The following is a 25,000-nucleotide window of genomic DNA, read 5'->3' as shown; positions in this document are numbered from 1 at the left end:
TTTTGCATCTAATCGATTGTTCAATATCAAAGTTAAGTATATTCGTGGATAGATAGAAGGTGAAATTTGTTAGAGGGAGGAGGATGGGATATTGGTGGGATAGGGTAGATGAAGGTACACGCGGTTCTCACTGATATATGGTCCAGTTACACGCGGTCAGAGGACTTGGTGGGCTTAATGTGATTTACAGGAGGGTCAGAAGTTCCTCGCGACGAACCGTATGTTTCGAAAGCCCTGTAAAATTATTGGAACGTGACATTGTCTCTCTCTGTCTCTCTCTCTCTCTCTCTCTCTGTCTGTCTATCTGTCTGTCTATCTGTCTGTCTAACTCATTGTTTATATCAAGCGAATAAACGAAAAACGAATTCGAATATCGATAAGAAATAATCGATTGATCGTTTACTCCGTCGAATCGATCAATACGTTATAACAAACATTTTTTATTGGTTCACTTGTATTTCGTTATTGTTATTCGTTTCTTTTTACCTTCCTTTTCTATTTTGTTTTCCTTTTTTTTCTCTTTGTTTTTTTTTTCTTTTTTGTTACTTTCTCGTTTCATTTATCTCGTCCATCTTTCACTCGTTTTTATTAAAAATTGTGAAATACGATAATGAAAATATATATATATAATGTGCATTAAAAAAGAGAAGACAATGAGAAGAAGAACAACTATACGTTATTTATGTTTAGACTCAACGACAAGGAAAAAAAAAAAATAAATGAAAAAATAAATATATTCTCGAGGGTAAAAGTTTTTTTTCCTTTTCTTTTTTTTTTCCTTTCTTCTTTTTTTTTTCTAATCGGATCAGACACTAGTCATAGAGCAAATATAAAATTCAAAACAATATTTACAGAATAAATGAAAAGAAATATAAATGTTTGATAAAGATGAAAGAGAATATACATACATATATATATATATATATATATATCGTGAAGTCTATCTCTCTCTCTCTCTCTCCTTCTCTCTTTCTCTCTCTCGGAAATCGAACAAACCTTTCTCTTAAAACTATTGCCTCTTCGTTGATGCGTCCATCCGTGATGGAACCCTTCTTTCATCTCTTGTTCCCTTTAGGTATTCGCCCTCGAGCAAGTTTTCACGCCAACGCGCGAATTTGCTTCGCTGCACTCTTTCTCTTTCTCTCTCTCTTTTTCTCTTTCTCTTTCTCTCTTTTTCTCTTTCTCTCTCTTTCTCTCTCTCTCTCTCTCGTGTACATTGGATCGCTCGCAAGAAATTTCCTCTTCCTCGAATGTTTTTGGTTCTCTTCTCGTAAAAATAGACGAAAGATTGTCGGGGCGATGAGATTAAAAAAAAAAAAAGAAGAAAAAAATTAAAAAGAAAAGAAAGGAAGAAAGAAAAAGAGGGATATGTATATATATATATTGAAAAAAGAAGGATAATAATTCGAATTTTAATATTGTCAAACGATAAAGCGATATGCAATAGAAGTGATTCAATTATTTCACGAGCAAAAAAGAAAAAAGAAAGAACAAAAAAAAAAAAATAGAGAAATGGAATGTTAAGTTTTCCTTGAAGAAAATGCCAATATAGAATATTTCATACGTAGTTTATAGAATTTCATTATGATAATTATTTCGCACGATGAAAGTACCTTTAAGTTTTTTCTTTTTCTTTTTTTTTTGTTTTCTTCTTCTATTTTTTTTTTTTTTTTTTTGAAGAAAATGTATAAATAAAATGTTTCGAATTTTAATAATGTTTCAATTTAAATATTTCTTTCTCAAAAAAAAAAAATATATATATATATGTATATAACTACTATAATTATTTCACAAGATGAAAGTACTTTCAAGTGTTCCTTTAAGAAACCTCCTAATGAAACATTTCTTTTTTTTTTTTTTTTTGATTTTAATGAAGTCCCCAACAACAACGAAATATCTCGTGCACGTTCAATATTAATATAAAAATTAATAAAAATAATATAATTAATAACTTTCTCGCTCGTACTGAAATATTCTTTCGTATTCTTTTTTTCACTCGTACCCATTCTATTGCATTCATTGATTTATATAAATGAATGAACGAACGAATGAATAATAATAAGAGAAAAAAGAAAGAAAAAAAAAAAATTGTATAAAGAGGTACTACTTGTGGTATGATAGAGTCCGTTAAAAAAAAAAAGAGAAAAAAAAAGAGAAAAAAAAAAGAGAAAAAGGAAAAAAAGAAAAAAGAGAAAGAAACAAACGCAAGAACGAAACGATGAGGAAAGAAAGATAGAAAAGGAAACAGATGTGGAAACGGAAAGAAAAACAAACAAAACGAGAAAAAAAAAGGAAAAAAGAAAAAAAGAAAAAGGAAGAAAAGAAACGACCAAAAAGAATAAAAGGAATAGAATAACACAACGGTTTTACCTACGATCTTTATAATTTCGAGAGAGAGAAACGTCTTTCTGAAAATGACTGGGATTTGCATGAAACGCTCGTTATGTCTCGCAGTTAAAAACCTTTCGGTAACAACGTCCGACGATTACGAGAACTTTTATTCTCGGGGAGCTTACGAGGATCAGTCTCATCGTTTTGAGGTCGTCCTCGAAAGCTTACCGAAGGCCAAGATCGTTGTTGGAAGAAGGAGAGAAGAGAAAAGAAAAAGAAAAATAAAAAGTGTAAAAGAGAGAGAGAGAGAGAAAACACCCGTTATCTTTTGTATTTGGATAAAAAGAATTACAGTGTGACATTAATGAATGTTAACAAGTAGAATAACCGAGATAGGTTAAGTTAATTCTTTCTCTAACTCAATTTATATATATATATATATATATATATATATATATATATATATATATATATATATGAAACTTATGATATTAACTTATGTTACTATAATTAGACAATATCTTTCGAGCATATTAATATTTGAATATGTAACACATAGAAGATTTAATTTTATGATTGAAGTTAAAATATCAAAGGACATTTGAATGATATAAATTGAATATATATGTATGTACATACGTGGCAATAATATAATCGCGTAGTATTAACGTTATTACTTGAGCCATTGAAAAATATATAATTAATAAAAATTGTTCCTTTTTGTCGATTAAATTCGAACCGGTATATCATTCAAATACGTGTGTAGTAATTTTGGTGAGAGGGAAAAATTTACAAAAAAGAAAAAGAAACAAAACAAAAAAAAAAAACAAAAAAACAAAAAAAAGAGAAGAAAGATAAAGAGAAAAAGGGGGAAAGAAAATGAAGAACAAAAAAAGAAAAAGAAAAAGAAATTCGCCGAAATATTCAACCCTAAATATATACCTAATGAAATATTTTATCGCGAAATAACTTTTGCCATCCTACTTTCATATTCCTTTAAGTTTCTTTCTAAGATGAAAAATCGTAGAAAGAGAAATTTTGATAAAAGACAGAAATAGAGATAGAGATAGAAAGAGAGAGAGAGAGAGAGAGAGAGAGAGAGAGAGAGAGAGAGAGAGTGAGTGAGAAAAAGTGAGAAAGGAAGATAGAAAAAGGTGAAAAGAGTTTCTGGTTCTAGTGTCGGATCGTAAATAAAAATGAATCGTTGTCGACGGAGTGAGAGAAAGAGAAAGAGATAGATAGATAGAAAAAGAGAGAGAGAGAGAAAGAGCAATAGATCAAAAGGCAGCCAGTGGAGGCCTGCCGCGAGCGAACACGAGCAAGCGACCGACCGACGTAGAAAATAAAAGAGAATTATTGAGAAGCAAAATAAATCAGAACGTTCATTCGTTCGTTCGTTCGTTCGTTCGTTCGTTCGTTCGTTCATTCGTTCATTCGTTCCGTTCGTCCACTCTTAAGGGACAAACTCTTTATACGTGGAATAGTATCTCGTGATGATCTCACTCTCTTCTATTAAAAATGAAAGCTCGTGGAAAGTAACGATAGAGGGCCTCGATCTAAATCCCGTGTCCTCGACATTGGGTAAAAGAGGGAGATGAAAGGGTGAGATTGAGGCGTTGGGGATTGGGGTGGCAAGTACGTAGAGAGGAAGAGAAGGGTAGAAAGAGAAGGGGCCTTGAGAGTTGAACTACGCGGTTCGGAATGAACGCGATAAGGGAAACACGTGTTGAGCACGCTCGTTTTCTCTCTCTCTCTCTCTCTCTCTCTCTCTTTATCTTTATCTTTATCTTTATCTTTTTCTATTTATATCATTTCTTTTCTCTCATGATGTGTCATTTATTTTTCTAATAATACGATGATTCCGTAATTTATATATATATATATATATGTATATATTATTATCAATTTTTCTATTGCTCTCCCTTAATTGAAGTATAAAGAAAAATAGAAAAAAACAAAAAAGAACAAAAAAAAAGAAAAAAATAGGAGGAAGAGAAAAATATTTCGATCGACAGGATTTTTATAAAAGTCGTGCAATTTTTTTTTATATCCTTCTTTCGTTCCTTTTTTTTCTTTTTCTTTTTTTTTTTTTTTTTTCTTTTACTCGTAGATAATGAGATATCCCGGGATAAATATCTTTTATCTCTTGTTCTTCTTCTTCTTCTTATTATTATTATTTTCTCTCTCTCTCTCTCTCCCTCGCGCTTACTCTCTTTTTCTATTTTTCTCTCTTTCACTTTTTCTTTTTTTTCTGTTTTTTTTTTCCTTTTTTTTTCCTTTTTTTTTTTTTTTTTGATCGTTCAGGATTTCTCGTCCGCATGAAAAATCCGATTGCTGAAAGTGGCTTTTTCACGTGGATCTCGCTCGTAAATAAAGGCGCGAGAATGTGTAAACGACGGGAAAGCACCTGCCGGTGTTGCTTCGTGAAATTGCTCGTAATCGAGAGAATGTGATCGACGGTTATTAATTGTTTTTCCCCCCCCTCCTTTTCTTTATTTTTCGATAACAACCGCAACTTTTCGATCGGACAATTCTTCTTCTTCTTCTTCTTCTTCTTCTTCTTTTTCTTCCTCTTTACTTTTTCCCTTCTTCCTTTACTAATCCCTCTTTTCTACATTCTCTTATTAATCTACAATTATATTTCATTATTAATTATTTTTCTCCTTTCTCTTGTCTATTTTATTTTATTTCAACTAGAATCAATCTGATAGTAATAAAGCAAATATAAATTTTGAAAGCCATTCAGAAAATTAAATATCATATAATAACGTTACGACAAATTTCATTCTTTAATATATAGAAATTCGATTATTTCAAAAATCAAAGATTATCTTTGACGTTAATGTCATTAACATTATTCATTATTATTAATTTAAATCTTTAATTTTCGTTGCTTAACATCGATTATCGATCTTTATAACATTTTCCGAAAGATAATTAATTTTGAATGTGACTGGTATTTCTCTCTCTCTCTCTCTCTCTCTCTCTCTCTCTTGCTTTCTATCTATCTGTCTATCTTGTACGCGCGCGGGCAAACTATGAGATATTCTTATCTACTTCTTCCTTTAGACTGTGCGTTGTACTTTGTCAAAGTTATAATTACTATTCTAATTAGAAGCAATGTCAATCATTATAATTAACTTCTACCGAGGATGAATCTAATTTAATAGCTTATCAGTTTTCTCCTAGTTAAGTTACTTATAATATAATATATATTAAATATATATATGTATATAATAAAATATATATATATATATATATATATATATATATCGATACCCTGCTAACATTTTTGAACCTCGAAAATAATCGGATTTATTAAAAAGTATAAAAGAGAGAGAGGAAGAGAGAAAGAGAGGAGGGAGAAGCAAGGAAAAAAATTACAAAAGAAAGAGAGAGAGAGAGAGAGAGAGAGAGAAAAGAAAAAGAAAATAGTTTCTTGTTAGAACAATTCTTTTTACGTGAAGGAACAATGATAATACACAGTTTTGATCATTTGAAAAGCGTTAAGCATGTCTGACAGATATTCCGGTTGAAGCTTTTGCAAAAGCCAGCGTTAAGCTATTAAAATGAACGTAGTCTAGTTAGCACGGAAGTTGTGGTAAATACTGGAGCCCTTCTAGACAGGACAACGGCGAACCTTCGAAATCGCTCTCGAACTTTGCCTGGGCTCATCAAATACGTCCAAAACTGTTACCATCTAACTCGACTAATTGACTTTATCTCAGGAAACTGAATAATAATTAAATAATCAAAGGAGAGTTGTCTGAGGAGAAAGAGTAGGAAAATAGAGAAAGAGAGAGAGAGAGAGAGAGAGAGATGACATGTATAGAATATCGAAAATAGTTTTGCATTTATATGTTTTCGGGAGAACAATGATCGTCAATTAGGACAATGTTATATTAAATTGAACTTTCATGAATATGATGAATAATAAAAATAAAATAAAATAACAAGAAAAAAAAAAAAAAAGAAAGAAAGCACAACCCTATCCCTTCTTTTTCCTTCGTTTTCTTTTTTTTCTTCTTTTTTTTGTTCTTTTTTCTATTTTCCCCTTTTTTTCCCTCTCTCTCTCGCCACCATTTCCTTTTCTCTCTTTTTATCAAACGATTATTTATTAGTCTAGCTAATAGAACTTTATCGATTTCATTCGATCGCAGAGGATTATTTTTTATTTATTTATTTCTTGCTTATAACTTCGAGATACTTTTTTCTCGTTTATCTTTCCTTTTTTTTTCTATTTTTTTTTCTCACTCCTTTTTTTTCATTTTTCTTTTTTTTCTTTTTTTTCTTTTTTTTTACAATTACTTTTCGTCCACAAATACGTTTCCATTTTTCGTAACTAATAAAAAGGAAAGAAAAGTGAAATAGAAAAAGAAACAAAAAAAAAAAAGTAGAGGAAAGAAAAACAAATAAAATTAGAGAAAGAGAAGAAAATTTCATTCATTCGAATCAAAATTTTATAAATGTTACTATATCACGTAGTATTTTAGGGTAGTTATATTTTCTAGACTAGTACAGAATTTCTTTACTATACACGGAAACAACTATATATATAATCATAAACTATATATATACGTATAATCATAAATCTTTAATGATCGGTCAGATTCAGGTCAATGAACTACTTCAAATGATACGATAGTTAGATCGAATTGCGAAATAATCTGTTTTGTTTTTACATGCCAAATGAGTTTTTAAATGGAAACTAAATTTCTCTCTCTCTCTCTCTCTCTCTCTCTCTTTCTTTTTTGATTTTTATTCTGAACGTTTGGTATAATTTCCACTTGTTATATAATAAAAAATTTTGAATGAAATTGAAAGGCCAATTAGATTTAATCTAAACACAAACATCCTATGATTATTTATGTAAGTAACATCTTATATGTAATATATATATATACATATATTATTTTCTCTCTCTCTCTCTCTCTCTCTCTCTCTCTCTCTCTGTCTCTCTTTCTCTCTCTCTCTCTCTCTCTCTGTTGGTTTTTATTAAAGACATTTGAACAATCACGTGCTAGATAAGAAGAAATTGCAATTGAAATAAAATTGCAGGGCTAATCAGATTTGATCGAAACACAAATATAATCTCCTTTTTAATGGAGTTACATAAATTATATTTACATCTTATGTTTTACATATATATATATATATATATATATATATATATATATATACATTGCGTATAGGTATACATATATGATGTACGTATGTCATAGTGAAATAAAAGCTTTTCCTATCGGGAATTCAGTGAAATAAGCTAATTTGGTAGAACGTCGATCGCGTTACAGTAATACCGTCGATTTCTCCTATCTGATCCGCATAGACGTTTTCAATTTTCCATGTGTCTGCCTTTAAGGTGCCGCCGCACCGGGACTTCGAAAGGTACCACCATCATTTTTCCTCGACGCGAAATTACTTTTAGATCCTTAACAAATGCCGACTCATTGTTATCGTATAGGAGAGTGACGGGGCTGTTGTTGTTCTAACGTAGACGTGGAAAAAAAGAAACAAAAAAAAAAGAAAAAAAAAAGAAAAAAAACAAAAAGAAAAGAAAAGGAAAATAAATAAAATAAAAAAGAAATAAACAACGAAGGAAAAGTAAAAGGAAAACGAAAGAAAAAAAAAGAAGAAAGACAAAAAGACAAAAGCACGAAAAGTATATAATAATAAATAAATAAATAAATAAATAAAAAGTAATAATAATGACGATGATGATGATGATGATGATGATGACGATGACGATGACGATGACGATGATAAAAGAAGTGAGAATAGAATTTCTCTGTTCGATCTTTTATATCTCTTGATATTAAATTTTGTTCAACGAAGGAAAAGAAAGAGAAAAGGAAACAAAACAAAACAAAAAATAGAAAATAAAGAGAAAAGAAAAACGATCATTAGATTCAATCTCAATGGCTATCAACGTGACTACCAACGTGACTACCAACGTGGATCGGATTTACTCGAGGAACGATAGACGTATGCGTCATAATAAACAAGCGAACATTGATCCTTTCCTTCCTTCCTCCACCTTTCTCCATCAATTCTACGTACTTTATAAAATATTTGAAAAAGAAAAAAACAAGAAAAACTATCCGAGAAATGTTATTCTATTATTTCATAGAAAGAAAAAAAAAAAGAAAAAAAAAAGGCTATATCGAATCTTTTCAAGTACGTACGATTTCTTCATCCACCCGACTACCCTGTCTACCCTCGGCCTCAACATAATTCCTAGAAGTCTTCGATCACTAACTAATTGTTAATTCAATCCAATTGAATCGATTGAAACCACATCGCATCGTTTATTCCATTAAAATTCGACATTAAAATTGAACGTATCTACTGGTATTGATTATAAGTAACTAATTAAAACGCACGCTATCTCTCTTTCTCTCTCTGTTTCTCTCTCTTCTTTCTTTTTCTTTCTCTTTCTTTCTCTCTCTCTCTCTCTCTCTCTCTCTCTCTCCCTTTCTCTCTTAAGCGTGATATTGAAGTTCTCTCTCACTCTCTCTCTCTGCTTCTCTCACTGTTCTACTTTTCGAAGGGAAAAAAATAAATGAAAGAAAATAGAATAAAAAAGAATAAGAAAAAATTAAAAAAAAAAGAAAAAGAAAAAGAAAAAGAAAAAAAACAAACAAAAAGAAAAAAGGAAAAAAGAAAAGAAAAAACAAAGAATACGAAAGAATGAAAGAAAGGTAAAACAGAAAAAATTCAAAGAAGATGAGAGAGAGAGATTCATGAATGGGCGAGGCGCTTGGACATCGAGACAATAAACGTGCAGACAGATTTCACGTAGCTCGACGTAATACGAAACTATTGCACATAGGAGAATGAGAAGAGTAACATATATAATGTTCGATATTTTCTAAGTCGAAACGTGAATACCAACCTTTCGATGAGCGAAGGGAGAGAAAATCCTCGAGAGAAGGAGAGAGAGAGAGAGAGAGAAAGAGAGAAAATGAATGAATACGATAGACAGTGACGGAGATAGAGAGAAAGAGATAAAGGGATGGAGGGATGGATGGCGAGGTGGGGAGGAAGGAAAGCACGGGAATATAAAAACGTAAAAATTGCAATTCGTCGAAAAGGATTTTTAGGATCCGTTGAAAAGGGTGGATCGAACCGCAGCGCAGGCTTTCTTCGAGACGAATCCTCTCTCTCTCTCTCTCTCTCTTTCTCTCTCTGTCTCTTTCTTTCCTTCTATCTTTCTATTTCTATTTCTATTTCTTCTCGTACCCTTCGTCTTCCTCTCCAAGGAATATCGTTCGGCCTTGAGAAAAGGTGCGGAACAAATTTCACCCACTGCACATCGCCTTAGTTCCAGATGAAAAGATGAGATTCAATGACAGACAGATACGTAGAGAAAACGAAAACGAAAAAGAGAAAGAAGAAGTCAAGGAGGCAGAAGGAGAAGAAGGAAGAAGAAGAAGGGAGAGATAATAAAAAAAAGGGTCGTATGAAGAAAATGAAAATGTATGTATAACTACATGTATATATACATATATATATATATGTGTACGTATACACATATATATTAAAAAAAAGAAAAAAAAAAATATATATATATATACGTGTGTGTAGATGTGTGTGAGTGTGATGCGTAGGAGTAATGCGTATATCTGTATCTATATGTATATTTTTCTTTTTTTTTTTCAATATATATATATCTATGTATGTATAATAATAATATATACAAAAATGCACGTCTCCGATCACGATCGAACACGGCACGCCTCGTGTTAGCGAACGTTCACACCGGCTAAATTCTCCGCACGATTCGTCTTCGGAGGCGTCGCGGTGCTCACTGCGGAGACTCGGCTGCGTACCCGCCCTTATAGCATCGTGTTGCGCTCTCGCACCCCCTCCATATCTCTCCCACCCTCCCCAGCTACCCCCTGCTCACTCTCTCTCTTTCTCTCTCTCTCTCTTCTTCTCTCTCAGTTGCCTGCTCTCTGCCCTGCCACGCCACTGCCGACCTCCTCCTCTTCTTCCTCTTCCTCCTTCTCCTCCTCCACCAACTCTTCTACCTCTCCCACTCACTCTCCATCTCTCTCTCTCTCTCTCTCTCTCTCTTTCGTACTACTACCACCACCACCACCATCAACCCCTCTCCCTCGCCTCTCACCCCCGCCAACGTCGACACCGTGCAATCCACCTTACGGGATAACGCGAACGTTCTGCGGAGCAAGAAAGATAGAGAAAAGAGAGAGGGAGGATTCAAAAGACCAACCGAAGCTTTATTCGAGCATGCTACATCACCTCTCTCTCTCTTTCTCTCTCACTTACCCTCCCTCTCCTTCCCTTCTTCACTCTCTCTCTCTCTCTCTCTCTCTCTCTCTCTCTTTCTCTCTTTCTCTCTCTGTTTCTCTTTCTATCCATTCGAGATTGGAAAATGAATTTACGTCGACTGATTTCTAATCTTCAAGCGTGAAATTCATACAATATTTCAATTTGCACCGAACCAGAGCCGATCTATCTGTCTTCTTCTTCTTCTTCTTCTTCTTCTCTCTTTCTCTCTCTCTCTCTCTCTCTTTCTCTTTTCCATTTCTTTCTTCTTTTTATCACGATGCTTCCTTGAGAAAAATGAAATTTTTACGTATCCAACCGCTCCTTCTTCTATCCACCTCCTCCCCTCTCGACACCCACCATCCCCAACACCATCACCTACTACACAACCCCTCTTCCTTTTCTTCCACACCTCTCTCTCCCTCTCCCATACTCCCCGTTACTCACCTATTCCGTTCTCCCTCTTTCGAGAAATTCCTACGATTTTTCACGGTACTTCGCGTTATACGTTGAAAAAGGGCCGACGTTCAAAGAGACTCGAGCGACCCGTTACTCAAATATACTTCGACGTTTCCCACGTTGGAAATGGAATATATATATATATATATATATATATATATATATATATATATATATATATATGTATATATGTATGTATGTATGTACGTATGTATATGTATATATACATGTAGGGATTTGAAGGGATTTTTAATTCGTTAAATGGATCCGTTGTGATACTTCTGAAAAAAGAAGAAAGGAAAAAGAAAATAAAAAAACAATATAACTATAAATAACTTACTCCATGTGTTAGGCGAATTTTCATTAGGCACATCTATGTACACTCATAGGATAGTTAGTTTGTTTTAAAGTTCTTCCGGACGTGATAATTCATTTCCCGTCGTATAAAATAAACCGGTCGTATCTCTATCCTGAATTTTGTATTCCCTACGTCGTAGTCTATGTAGCTTTTCAAAAAATATATAGACTAAGTTTGTCGAAATATATGAAACGACAAATTTTCATTTTTCGTCCTTATTTTCTTTTTTTTGTTTTTTTTTTCTTTTTTTTTTTCTCTTTTGTTTTTGGGTTAACGAACGAAAATTTCACACTTCGAATTGGAAAATTGTTCAATGTTTATCATTTGCTCTTTCCACTTTTCTTTCTTCTTTTTTTAGAATTTTTAATTAAAGAATTTTTATCCCTTTCCTATTATCCCATTTAATTATACGAATCATTGTTGAACGATGAAGTAAAAAAAAAAAAAAAAAAAAAAAAATATAACTTCATATTATATCCCTTATTTTACATGGAAGGATTCAACACGTTAAACATAATACTCGCAATATTTTTTTTTTTTTTTATAGAATAATAACGATAGTAATTCAATTATTCATTTAAATATATAATTTCTCAATCGATATCTATTTGTAGTTAAAGAAAGAAGGAAAAAAATAAATAAATAAAAAGAAAAATGTTACGAATAAAATAGATTTGATATTAAACGACATTACAAAACAATGATTCTCTATTTTCTATATATTATAAATAAAATTGAAATTCGTGGTTGGAGAATAAAAAATGATTAAGAGGCTGATGAGGGGGATGGGGGAAGAAAATAAGAAAAGAAAGAAAGACAGGAGAGGAAGGAAGGAAGGAAGGAAGGAAGGGAAAAAAAAGACGAAGAAAAGAATTGTCCAACTTTTACGATATCATCCCGTAACAACAACTTTTATTGATATTATTAAAATTTATAAAATTGACGAACAGTATAGCGTATCTTCTCTCTCTCTCTCTCATATACATACATATCAAGTACAAGGCAAGAAGGGTCTCTCACCCCCTCACCTCTCCATCCCGTATTTATCCCCCTCATTATATTAAAGTTAGATATAACGTTAGGTCCAAAGAGAAACTTTGGGTCTTAAGGTTTGCAGGGATTCTGGAGGAGGGTTAGAACACGTACTTACATGCTATGTCCGTCACGTACTTGGACGCCATTTAACAAGCTCGCGTATACATCGTGGTGACGCAGACGTATGTTCGACTGTCGACGGGGAACCCTCTGCATCATTAATTTATCCATCGCCAGGCTTTCCTCAGGGCAAACGGGTTTCAGTGACATCGAGTCTCATCAGACAAGAGGAAAGCCCAAGGGTCGTCGGTTAAAAAAAGCATTCCTTTCGAGAACCCTAGCCTATATACCACTTTCTCCCACTACTTTTTTACTGGATACTAACTCACCTCAACTCAGACACAACCCTCCCTTCCCCTCTCCTCCCCCTCCCCGCCACCTCAATCCATCCACCACTTTCATTCTCTTTTACGCCTTTCTTCTTTCCAGTCCCTTATACTCCTCTACCTCTATCCCTCCTACTTCTACTTTATTTATTTATTTATTTTTTTTTGTTTCCTCTTTCTTCCTCGTTTCCTTTTCCTTCCTTTTCTTTTGTTTTCACTCCTCTCTCTCTCTCTCTCTCTCTCTCTTTCTCTCATTTTTCTTCTCTTTTCCTATCTTTTTTCGTCAGCATTATATTCGTGTATATACATGAGCCTTGCGATCGGTTCTTCTGTTTTCTTATTTCAGCACAGGTAAAGTGAATTTAATAAGAGAAAAAGTCTTTTCTTTCTTCTTTTCGTTCGATCTAACCATTTCTCTCCCTCTCTCTCTCTCTCTCTCTCTCTCTCTCTCTCTCTCTCTCTCTCTCTCTTTATCTCTGTCGTTGACTTCTGTTTCCATCAAGAGGTAAAAAGAGACACGTTCCCGGAGAGATATTTCATTCTCGTCGATTTTCCATCGAAAGGGAAGATGAAGAAGAAGAAGAAGAGGAAGAAGAAGAAAAAAAAAAAGAAAGAAAAAAGAAAAAAGAATAAAAATGAAGAGAAAAAAGGAGAAAGAAAAAAGATGAGAAAGAAAATAGGGGTGAAAAAAAAAAGAAATAGAAAGAAGAAGAAATGGTGTAAGAAAAGGGGAGGGGAAAAAAAAAGAAAAAGAAAAGTAATAAATAAAAAGGGAAAGAAATTTGAAGGGATGTTATCTATCTATCTATCTATCTATCTATCTATCTCTATCTCGTAATGGTCGATTCATTCTTTCCTTTTCTATAGCATGCTCGTTTTCTTCTCCTGCCTCTCTCACTCTCTCTCGCTCTCTCTTTTTGTCGTCATACTGACTTTTCTTCCTTGACAACGGTGCTTCTTTCTCTATTAACGTTACAACGACGATACACGAATCGTAGAATACCTTTCTTTGGGAAACTTACCTTTTGTTATTGTCTTTTACTTGCCCTCTTCCTTTTCTTTCCTTATATTTTACTTTTTTTTCTTTTTTCTTTTTTATTTCCTTTTTTTTTTTTTCTTTTTTTTTGTGGAACACAGAGAGTGGGGTTATGAGAATGTAATGGGGGGGGGAGGAGGAGGGAGGGATGCGGAGGGTAGAAGAAGCGGAATGACAGGGATGGGGGGTGGGTGGGGAGGACCTCCAGAGTAAGGAAGGGGAAACGGGTTTTCCTTTGTATTTCACCGCAAAAGCTCATCCCTACTAGCATCCTCTTTTCTCTTTTCTTTTTTCTTTTTATCTTATCTTTTTCTTTTTTCATTTTTCTTTTTCTTTTTTTCATTTTTCTCATTTATTATTTCTTTTTTCATTTTTCTTTTGTTTTTTTTTTCTTTTTTTTTTTTACTTCTCTCAGAAAACTGCTTGCCGCTGATATCGTTTCTGCTACAAAATAAAAGAAACTTTACGAGGCTCCGGTACTTTTTCTCTGTGTATTTATATGTGCATATGTGTGTGTGTGTGTGTGTGTGTGCTTGTTTGTTGTGATCTTATATAATGAACGGATGATATTAAAAAATTGCAATCGATATTGTAGAAATGAAAAAAAAAAAAGAAAAAAAAGAAAAGAAAAGAATGAAGAAATTTGTAGGTATATGTTTCAGAAAATTAAAAAAGAAAAAAGAGAGGAAAAAAGGTTTTGCGGCTTTATAAAAGGATTTTAAGGATCATTATTGAATCAATAATCGAAAATATTCGGGGAAATATTTTACGTGGTAACATTTGTCTCGTTCGTACGTGTTATATAAAATTTATTTGCCATTTATTTAAGAAAATAAATAACAGATTAATTATCCTACGTTCGATCTAACGATATATTCATTTTATTGTACAATATATCCTCCTCCCCCATCTTCCTCCTACCCCTATTCATCTTCTTTTATCGTTTGATTAATTCTAAAAAAGGAATCGTGATCCAACGATATGATCATACTATATATATATATATATATACGGTCGTCATATTGTTTCATATTTGTGTTTCGGACGAATGCTCGAAATTCTTCTCTTATGCATTTTCGCTAGTTCCATCTCAGTGCATTCTTAAACCTCTTACGCTTGGCTTCCTTCTTCTCAAAGCTCACCTCGGGAATATGCGCCCTGGTTTAGTTTCATTCATTACAATATATATATATTTTACTTAAGACTTACATATTCGTTTCTTAATATTACTCGTTCGATTATAATTTGCTCGGCTATAAACAAATAGGTATATATATATATATATATATATATATATATATATATATGTATGTATGTACGTTCATATGTAGTAAAGGTTGGGCGAAAAATTCTCAGGCTCGCCTCGTGCAGTTTTTACGACGAGCGAAGAAAAAGTAAAAAAGGAAAAAAAGAAAAAAATCAAAAAATGATGTCTAAAAAATCTTTAGAAATAATAAACGATTTTTAAAATCATTTAGAAACTTATGGGCCCATCTTGTTTATATCTTATATATATATATATATATATATATATATATATATATATATATGTGTGTGTGTGTGTGTGTGTATAGGTATGTATGTCTTATCAAAATGTCGATAAGCAAAAGAAAAAAAAAAAAAAAGAAAAGAAAAGAAAACGAAACGATTCTATATCATAGAAACTCCCCATCCCTTTACCAGGAGCAAGATGTGGAAAGGGAATAAAGAAAGAAACTAGGAAAAGGAGGGTAAATCTCGGAGAAAAAGGCAAAAAGAAAAAAAAAAGAAAAAAAAGAAAAAAGAGAAAAGAAAAAAGAAGAAGAGAAAAGGGCTAGATTTTCAGCGACGAACCTTGAAGGTACTTGTTGGACTCTTATTCGATGGATGGGATAGTAGTAAAAAAAATTTCAAAAAGATAAAAGAAAAAAAATAAAAGAAAAGATAAATATCGTAAGAGACATCTCTCTCTCTCTCTCTCTCTCTCTCTCTCTCTCTCTCTCTCTCTCTTTCTCGTTTATTCGATAATAATAAATCGCTAATAAATTATGATCAGTCATCTTAGGAATATATTTTGCAATAGAGAAAATCTGTGGAAAATCTTTATTTTTCTTAGATAAATTGTGGCACTGAATATATATTATATATATAAATATATAGGGCGGATTGAAAGTTTTCATATGAGCCAAAAATTCTAAAATTATATTAAACGTCAATTACACTTTTACGAAATCATTAAGGGCAATTTTTCTTTTCTATTTCTCTTCTCTTTTTTCTTCTTTTCTTTTTTTTTTATTTTTTCTTTTTTATTTATTTTTTCTTTTCTTTTTTTTTTCTTTTCTTTTTTTTTTTTTTTTTTGTTCAAATTATACAACTACAAGCCTAGCTTGTAAAATTGCTAGCCTGTAAAAATTATAAGACTTGAAAAGTCTTGAAAAAAAGTAATTGACTTTTAAAATCACGTAGGAACTTTTGGCCCACCCAAGGACTTATCGCTCATTCTACATATATATACATGGAGCATGTAAAACTGTTGGTAGTTTGATAACTGACATCTTATTCGCGGCGTGTTCGATTGAACCATGTATAAAATTAATCGTTTAAAATGGACAATAACGAAAGTGTATTAATTATACTTGTTTCTTTGCCTTCTATTGTTTTTTTCTTGTTTTTTTTCTTTTTTCTTTTTTTTTTTTTTTCTTTAAGAAATTACACTTTCCGATTAGTCTCTTTAAGTACAAAGAAAGGGAAAGTGTTAAGAGGACTTCGTCAATTTTGTGCTCTTTTTCGGATAAAAAGAGAAAAAAAAAAAAGAAAAAAAAAGAAAAAAAAAAAAGAAAAAAGCAAACAAAAGAAAAGAAAAGAAAAGAAAATTTGTTCGAACGTGCATATATATATTATCCAAAGAGCACCTGGGAAATTAGAAAATTTTTTTGCAAGATAAAATTGAAAACTTATGATTCTGATATCTAACGAAACGTTTAAAACTACGTTCTCGAGTAAATGATTATCTACCAGCTACCAGAAATGGAACGTGTTTTTCTTTCATTAGTAGCATATATACATATACACATATATATAAAGTATGAAATCGAAAACGTAGAAGCATTTCCATAGAAAATACAAGTTAACCTTTATACCAAGCGATCTGTGCACCATGATATCATATATGGCGAATAATTTAAATATATGTACGTGCATTATTCTTTTCCTTTTCATCCTTTCTTTTCCTTCTTTACTTTTTTCCTATTTTTTTTTTGTTCTCTAACAAAATCCAATTTAACTGTTAAATCCAAGAATTTTGCTCTCTCTCTCTCTTACACACACACACACACACACACACACACATACACTCTTTTACTCTCTCTCTCTCTCTCTCTCTCTCTCTCTCTCAGACACATACACATGTATAATTTCTTCGAAAGAATGTCTACATTAACATTATTATAGAATTTATCCAAATACCAACTACGTTAATTGCCACGATGTTATAATACGTAAGTGTACGCGTTGTTAATTGTAATAAAGAAGAAAGGAAAGAGAAAAGAAATAATAAGAAGAAAAAGAAAGTTTTCTTTTTTAAAAGAAAAAACAAAAAAAAAAACAAAAAAAAAAAAAAGAAATACTTAAGGAATCACGACGAGATATATATATATATATATATATATTTATAAGGCACTCGTACTATCCTCGATCTTAGACATATTTGTTTTCTTTTTTTTTCTTTTCTTTCTTTTCTTCTATTTCCTATGATGCATATATTTCTTTTTTTTTTTTTTTTTTTTTTTTTTTTTTTAGAAGACAAACGACGAAAGAAAAAAAAGAAAGATAGAAAAAAAAAAGAAAAAAAATCAAAAAAAAAAAAAAAAAAGAAACAAAAGAAAAAAAGAAAAACGTTTAATCGACACACCGATCAGCAATTATTTAAGTATTAAAAAAATAATTCTAGTGTCAATTGAAATTATCAAATTTTTAACGATACAAATTCTTTACTCTTTTTCATTCTATCTTATTCCTTTAATTCTCTCTCTCTCTCTCTCTCTCTCTCTCTCTCTCTCTCTCTCTCTCTCTCTCTTTCTCTCATTATTGATATTTCCAATTCATAAATTATACTCCTTTTATACGATCGAATAATCCTCGAGCAGTGTCTCCCCAAAATGAGTAACCACATAGTCGTGATAGTACATCAGAATGCAAAGGGGTTGTCCAATGATGAGACTCGACCAAACGACGATGTTACCCCACCTGGCGCCCCAATGTCTCTCTACCAGCTTGCTCAACGCGGACAACGGCATCTGGAAAGGATAATTCACGGCTTTACGATGACTATGTCGATTGCAAACTACGAAGGCACGCGATTTCTAGAACATACTCTATATATCTCTCTCTCTCTATCTCTCTTTATCTTCCTCTCTCTCTCTCTCTCTCTCTCTATCTATCTATCTATCTCTCTCTTTCTCTCTCTTTGCCTGTCACCGTACATATAACGAGTACGCTAAAAGGAAACTTTCCGGCAGCAATGTATGCATCAACGAAGTACTATACAAACGAGAAAGACAGATTGACAGAGAGACAGAGAGAGAGAGAGAGAGAGAGAGAGAGAGAGAGAGAGAGAGAGAGAGGGGGGAGGATATATATATATATATATATATATATCGAAGTAAGGAAAGTTTCCAAAACTTCTTGCATGGAACGTGTCTTCCTACGACACTAGTTAATCGATTGATAATATCGATGAGAATAAATTATTATTCCAATCTTAAATCCATGTTTAAATACTCACTTGAAGCATCATACCCATGAATGCCCAAATTTTAAATGTTTTCAATGGTACACTGACAAGATATTCATGAAAGAATGCGCTTATGAAAAAGACCGTAATAGATGCCGTCGTCTTGCTATAACCCATCTCGACGACCGGTATATAAAGATGCCTGTAAATAGAAAAGAAAAGGAAAGAAATAAAAGAGAAAAAAAAAAAATAAATAAATAAATAGATAAATAAATAAATAAATAATTACAAGCACACGCATTATATTCCATATGATTATAAAAAAGATAAAAATAGAATGAGAATGGGATAACACGGACAAGTTTTAATATCGTACAATAATATAAATATCCTTTACGAAAGTCGTGAATGCGTTATAAAATGAAACGGGCATTATATACAATTAATTGCAATTTGTTAGATGATAATGATGAGAGAAATTGGAAGGTGGAATGTGAGGAAAATAAATGGTTGATGGGATCATCGATGAGAGAAATTGAGATGGAAAAAAGAAACTTGCTTATATAATATAAAAGAATCCGATAAAGTGTAAATTACAGGTTTGGTCCGATCGTTAATTAATTGAAAAACCCAACCCCAATCTCGGCTTGAATCCCGACCAATACTCGTACTCCCACTCTAACTCTCAACCCTATCCCTACCCCCAATCCCCGTGGCCACTTCATTCTACTACCGCATCCTCCCCCCCTTTATCCTCCCCCTCCTCCCTTCCTCCCCTGCCCATCGTGAAAACGAACTATCGAATGGCTATTATTCCAAAACGTTTATCGTAACTTCGCAAACAACGTTTCTTCGAGAACTTTAAAGTCTACGAGAAAAGTAAAGGGGGCCAAGAAAAGGAGGATAGAAAAGGAAGAAAAAAAAAAAGAAAAAGGAAAAAGAAAAAGAGAGAGGAAAATAAAGGAAGGGGTGGAGAAAGAAGGGAAAAAGAAAGGAGGAAGAAAGAAAAAAGGAAAAAGAAGAAAAAAGAAGGGGGAAAAAAAAAAAGAGGAAAAAGGAAAAAGAAAAAACGACAAATAAAATAAAACAAGTCACAAAGCTAAAAGCAATTAGCGATAAATATCGTCGGTAGACGTTCCTACCAACGTTGCAACGATTTATCGACTTTAATACCTTATTTATCGATATGGAGCATCTAGAAATGGTAGACTCTAGAATGTATAAACAAGAAGGTACTCGATGATAAGGCACGCAGAGAAAGTGAAAGAAAGAGACGATAGATAGAAAGTGTCTACGTGTGTGTGTGTGTGTGTGTGTGAGAGAGAGAGAGAGAGAGAGACAGGGATAAGATTTCAGGATGGAATAGTATCGAAACTTCAAGTATAGGCTTTGCCAAAAGTTCTCCTCACCGACGTTACAAATCAATTATCCTCTTTCGAGACTTTCGAGAGATTTAATGTTTTCCCCCCTTCCCCTGCCCTCCAAACCCCCCCCCCCGTCTCCACGCCTCTTATTACTTCTTCTTCATATCTTTTTCTTTTTTCTTTTTAGATTGTATTGTTAAAAAAAAAAAAAAAAAAAAAAAGGAAAGAAAAATCCGAGCCTTCGTAACTAAACGTTTTACATGATTTATAACTAAAAGGTTGAGTTTTAGGGAAGGAACAGAGGGAGAGGGGAGAGGTAAAAAGAGAGAGAGAGAGAGAGAGAGAGAGAGAGAGAGAAGAAAAGTAAGTGCAAAGGAAGAAAAGAAAGGAAAAGAAAAGAAAAAGACAAGGAGAAGAGTCGCAAGAAAAAATCGATTTTAATCTCGATAATCATTTGAAAACTTACGATTCAACTTGGAGAAACTTTTGTGACATTTCGATCTAATCGCCCCTCCATCCCCCTCCTTTCCCCCCCCCCCCGACCCCCCGCCCCCCGCCCAGTACTATCATCATCCATTAATAGCGATAGTAGTGAATATTCCTCGGTGGTCTCTTTTCGATCGTAGAAAAAGGATCTTTCTTTATTGGTACGATTTTTCTTTTCTTTTTTTCTTTTTTCTTCTTTTACGAGTAAAGCAGGAGAAATCGTAAGGTAAAGGGATTTTCCGGAAGGGATCGTTAGCAGGGATGGTTTATCAGAAGGGATGCATTCTAAAGTGGCAGAGAGAGAGAGAGAGAGAAAGAGAAAGAGAAAGAGAGGAATATGGAGGAAGAGAAGAAACGTGTAATGGACGGTGTAGGAGGGTGGGAAAAGGTAAAGGGCAAGGGATAAAACGAAAAGTAGGAAAGGACGGAAGGAAGGAAGGAAGGAAAGAAGGAAGGAAGAAAATCCAAAAGGTGAGACGTCGTCGTCGTCGTCGTCGTCGTCATCTTCGTCGTCTTCGAAGACGACAGTTCTGAGAGTTTCACGCGCGTTGCACCTTTCAGAAGATTTCCCTGTCCCTTCCTGGCATCCTTCCTTTACTTGCCTTTCTCCCATTAGATCCCCACCCCCATTCGCCACCCACCTCTCGAACTTTCCTCAACCCTTAACCTCCTACGCTCTATCTTTTTCCCTCAGTTTCCTTCTTCGTATAGCAATCTTCGTTTTCATCTTCCTTTACCTTTTTTCCTCCTTCCTTCTTCTTCTTCTTTATTTTCTCATTTTAGAGAGAGAGAGAGAGAGGCAGATAAAGAAAGGAGAGGGTTGAGAGAGAGAGAGAGAGAGAGAGAGAGAGAGAGAGACGCTTGGAAATATCTCTAGTTATAGAGACATTATAAGTGCCCTAGGGAATAAACAGCGTTCTAAGTGCGCGCACATTGCGATGCGTATCGGCTTTTCCCATTACAAACCTGAAAAGACGACTATATTAGTTGCTTCCTTGTCATCGTCGTCGTCGTCGTCGTCATCATTGTCGTCGTTGTTGTGGCTCAGAAGAGAATCTTTTTTTTTTTCTTTTTAATTCATTCGTCCTTTCTTTCTCCCTCTCTCTCTCTCTCTCTCTCTCTTTCTCTCTCTTTCTCCTTTTCTGGTATGTAGAAAAGAAAAGCATGGAAAACTAATGTAAAAAGCTTTGCTGATACTATAAAGAGAGAAAGAGAGAGAGAGAGAGAGAGAGAGAGAGAGAGAGAGAGAAATATGTAATCCGATGTGGTTATTTTCTACTTTCTCTTTTGCCTATTTTTTCTATTTATATCTTTTTTATACGTCAGAGGAGCCCTTTTTTTCTTTTTTCTTTTTTTTTTTTTGGTTCACTAACGTCATACCAGAAGCGATTTTAATTTATTTAAACGACAGATCAAAAAATAACAAAATAAACATTGGTATAGTTGAGTGCTTGTCAAAATAAGAGTTTTATCTGAAAAATCGAATCTCTCTCAATGAAAAAAAAAAAAAAAATATATATATATATATATATATATATACACATATGTATATAACTATAAGTACGTACATATGTACATACGTCGTGGGAACGATCATCGAGTTCGGGGAATCGCAAAGAGGGTTCGCTTTGAAGTCAGCCGAGAGCTAAGTTTCCTACCTTTTGCGAAAAGCTCTTTTTATCAGTAGCTACCTCGTTGCCGGAGGAAAATGCTTTTTAAACTTCAACCACCTCAGAAATCTAGACGTGAAAACATCGCGCGTGTATGGTCCGCGTGGCCCTACAGTAGTAAAATAGTCCTTATTTGTGTGTTTGTGTGTGTGCGCGTGTGTCAGAGAGAAAAAGAGAGAGAGAAAGAGAGAGAGAGAGAGAGAGAGAGAGAGAGAGAAAGAGAAAGAGAAAATTAGAAAGGGAACAAAGAAAATGAAAAGGGGGGAAAAAAAAATAAAAAGCAGAAAGAGAGAGAGAGAAAAAGATACGTCGGAATAGGATTTAAAATAATTAGCCGCGTTGCAATTTACGCAGGCTGAAAAGAGAGCGAGAGAGAGAGAGAGAGAGAGAGAGAGAGAGAGAGAAATATAGAAAAGGCTCTGTAAGTTGGGATGGGAGGAATGGGTGGGTTGATGGGTGGTTGGGATGGTAGGAAAAAGGAAAATGTAGAGAGAATATAGCGAGTGTAGGAACAAACCTTGGCGGAAAACGATGCTACGCTTAGCTTAGAAGAAAACCGTGATCCACGGAAATTTCTCTTCCTACTTTTCGGAGAGAGAGAGAGAGAGAGAGAGAGGGAGAGGGAGAGAGAGGGAGAGAGAACTAAAACAAGGTAAAGCGTGAGAAAAAGGGTAAGGGAAACAGAGAGAGATAGAGAGAAATAGCGAACTAGAACAAGCTAAAGAAAGAGAAAGAGAGAAAAAGGATGAAGGAAAAAGAGAACGAGAGAGAGAGAGAGAGAAAGAAAGAGAGTGAAAAAGAAGGTAGGTAGCTGAGTCTCGGGTAGACAGAACGCGGCACTCGCGAAAAATGTAATTAAATCTTCTTAAAGCGAGAGGCACACTCGTTAACGAAGTTTAACCGGTTCGGTAGAAAGGAAGAAGCTCGATCAAAGGTCCAGCTTACAGGAGGATGCTGAGTTCTCATCGTGTTTCCACTTTCTCATCCTCTTTCTCATTCTCTTTTCCCTTCTTTATCTTCTTCTACTTCTTCTTCGTCTTCATCTTCAACATCTTCTTTTTCCTTTTTCTTTCACTTCGACTACTACTACCCCTTCTTCTTCTTCTTCTGCTTCTTCTTCTGCTTCTTCTTCTTCTTCTTCTTTTGCTTTTACCTTTTACCTTTTCTTTGCTTCTTTTTTGCTGTTTACTCTTGAACTACTTCCACCATAACTCCCTCCCATACCCATCCTCCCATCTAACCATTCTCTCTTCTCTCTCTCTCTCTCTCTCTCTCTCTCTTTTTCTCTATCCATAATGTTCTACTCCGTGTACCTTTCACTCTGTGTAAGGAAAAATTCTTCGGGCACTTTAGTCCGCATACCTTGGCCTTTTTATTCTTATTCTTATTTTTCTTGTTCCTTCCTTTTCATATTATTCTTCTTCTTATTATTATTCTTCTTATTCTTATTCTTATTCTGATTCTTATTCTTATTCTTATTATTATTCTTATTCTTCTTCTTATCTTCAGTAGTGCAGACGGATAACGTAATTATAAACTATCGTACTTACTTGGATTAGGTATACCAACAATGTATAAAGTAATTATAATAACCTACCCTATCAGATATATATATATACTCATAAAAAACTTTATTCTTTAACCAATAAATATTTTCTAATGAAAAATTTCATTTCTATTTATTATATCTTAATATTAAAACAATCGATTCGTTCTTAAATCTATCAATGAAAAATTGAAAGTGGTTTCTTTTTTTTTATGTTTATATCTATATATATATTATATACTTTACATACGGTATATACATTCACGGCTTCGTAATGATAATATTTACTATTATCCCATACTACACGATCGATAATAATTCAAAGTTATAAAATGATATATTAATGATATTAATAAACTCACCTTACGGCCCATCTATGTACCAGCATATTCCAACTTCTCCAAAATGTATCGATATTGTTCGAATTCCACCAATCGCAATAAAAATTTCGATCGGCGAAGTGTAATAATTCGCCCATCAAATTTAAATACGAGTGAAATATCAGATAGAAGAAGCATAGCCACATCAAATGATTCGGTATCTGAAATAATAATGAATTATTTTTTTATCAAAATAAATTGCGTGAATTGATAGACAACACATTCCAGGTTTACCCTATCACCCTATTATGGTCAGATAAACATCAATCAAAAATGTGTTAATGACGAGGAATAATTAATATCGATAGAAGCAGAAGAAAATGAAAAGAATAAAAGAGAAAGAAAAAGAAAAGTTCATGAAAGAAGAAAAAATTCAGATAAAAATGCGTCAAAAGTTGGATGACGCGACTTGAAATCATTCGACTCGAAATTAAGAAAGGAATGAGAATAAAAGTAGAAAAGAAGAGGATAGCATAGAGAATAGGATAGTAGAGTAAAGTAGAGTAGAGTAGAGAAGGGGAGAGGAGAGGAGAGGAGAGTAAAGGAAAGGTAAGGTCAAAGACAAACGCAATGAAGGGAACAGACCAAGGATACCCTTTGGTAGATGCATACTTTCGAGGAATTATCCGTTAACAAGAATTTGGAAGTTATTTCATTCGGGATGCCTTTTACGAGTCTGGCTAGTATATATACCCTTTCCACGTTTTCCAAGCTCCAACCACCACCACCACTACCACTACCACCTCCTCTTCCTCCTCCCATCCCACCCCGAACCCTACCCCTTCTGCATCATCCCATTTACCAGGTGCTTTCGACTCGCGGCATCATTCACGTGCTTCCGCGGTCCCTTTTGCACCGAGCAAAGGACTTAATAATGCAGGCTCGGTACAAAGGTCAAGTCTCTTGACTGCCGCCCGAAGGCATTCGTAGCACATTTGTGGAAAGA

General features: G+C 33.7%; 1 protein-coding gene and 1 long non-coding RNA gene across 12 annotated transcripts in view; both read right to left on the bottom strand.

The window, feature by feature from the left end:
- LOC124428483 overlaps positions 1–10,141 on the bottom strand; it is a 22,142-nt gene extending 12,001 nt beyond the window's left edge. The window contains exon 1 of the long non-coding RNA XR_006943188.1: positions 10,032–10,141. This is a non-coding gene — a long non-coding RNA (uncharacterized LOC124428483). The remainder of the gene's footprint in view (positions 1–10,031) is intronic.
- Positions 10,142–15,965: 5,824 nt separating this feature from the next.
- Positions 15,966–25,000, bottom strand: part of LOC124428482 (diacylglycerol O-acyltransferase 1) — a 139,033-nt gene continuing 129,998 nt past the window's right edge. For all 11 annotated transcript variants that reach the window (XM_046972561.1, XM_046972565.1, XM_046972557.1 and 8 more), the window contains 3 exons: positions 24,037–24,215; positions 18,660–18,810; positions 15,966–18,171 (listed from right to left, as the gene is read on the bottom strand). In XM_046972561.1, coding sequence (XP_046828517.1) covers positions 17,995–18,171; positions 18,660–18,810; positions 24,037–24,215 — 507 coding nt within the window. In that variant the 3' untranslated portion in view covers positions 15,966–17,994. The remainder of the gene's footprint in view (positions 18,172–18,659; positions 18,811–24,036; positions 24,216–25,000) is intronic.

Source organism: Vespa crabro, chromosome 12, assembly GCF_910589235.1.
Source record: "Vespa crabro chromosome 12, iyVesCrab1.2, whole genome shotgun sequence".
Lineage (NCBI taxonomy): Eukaryota > Metazoa > Arthropoda > Insecta > Hymenoptera > Vespidae > Vespa > Vespa crabro.
This window is presented reverse-complemented; position numbering and strand designations above follow the sequence as displayed.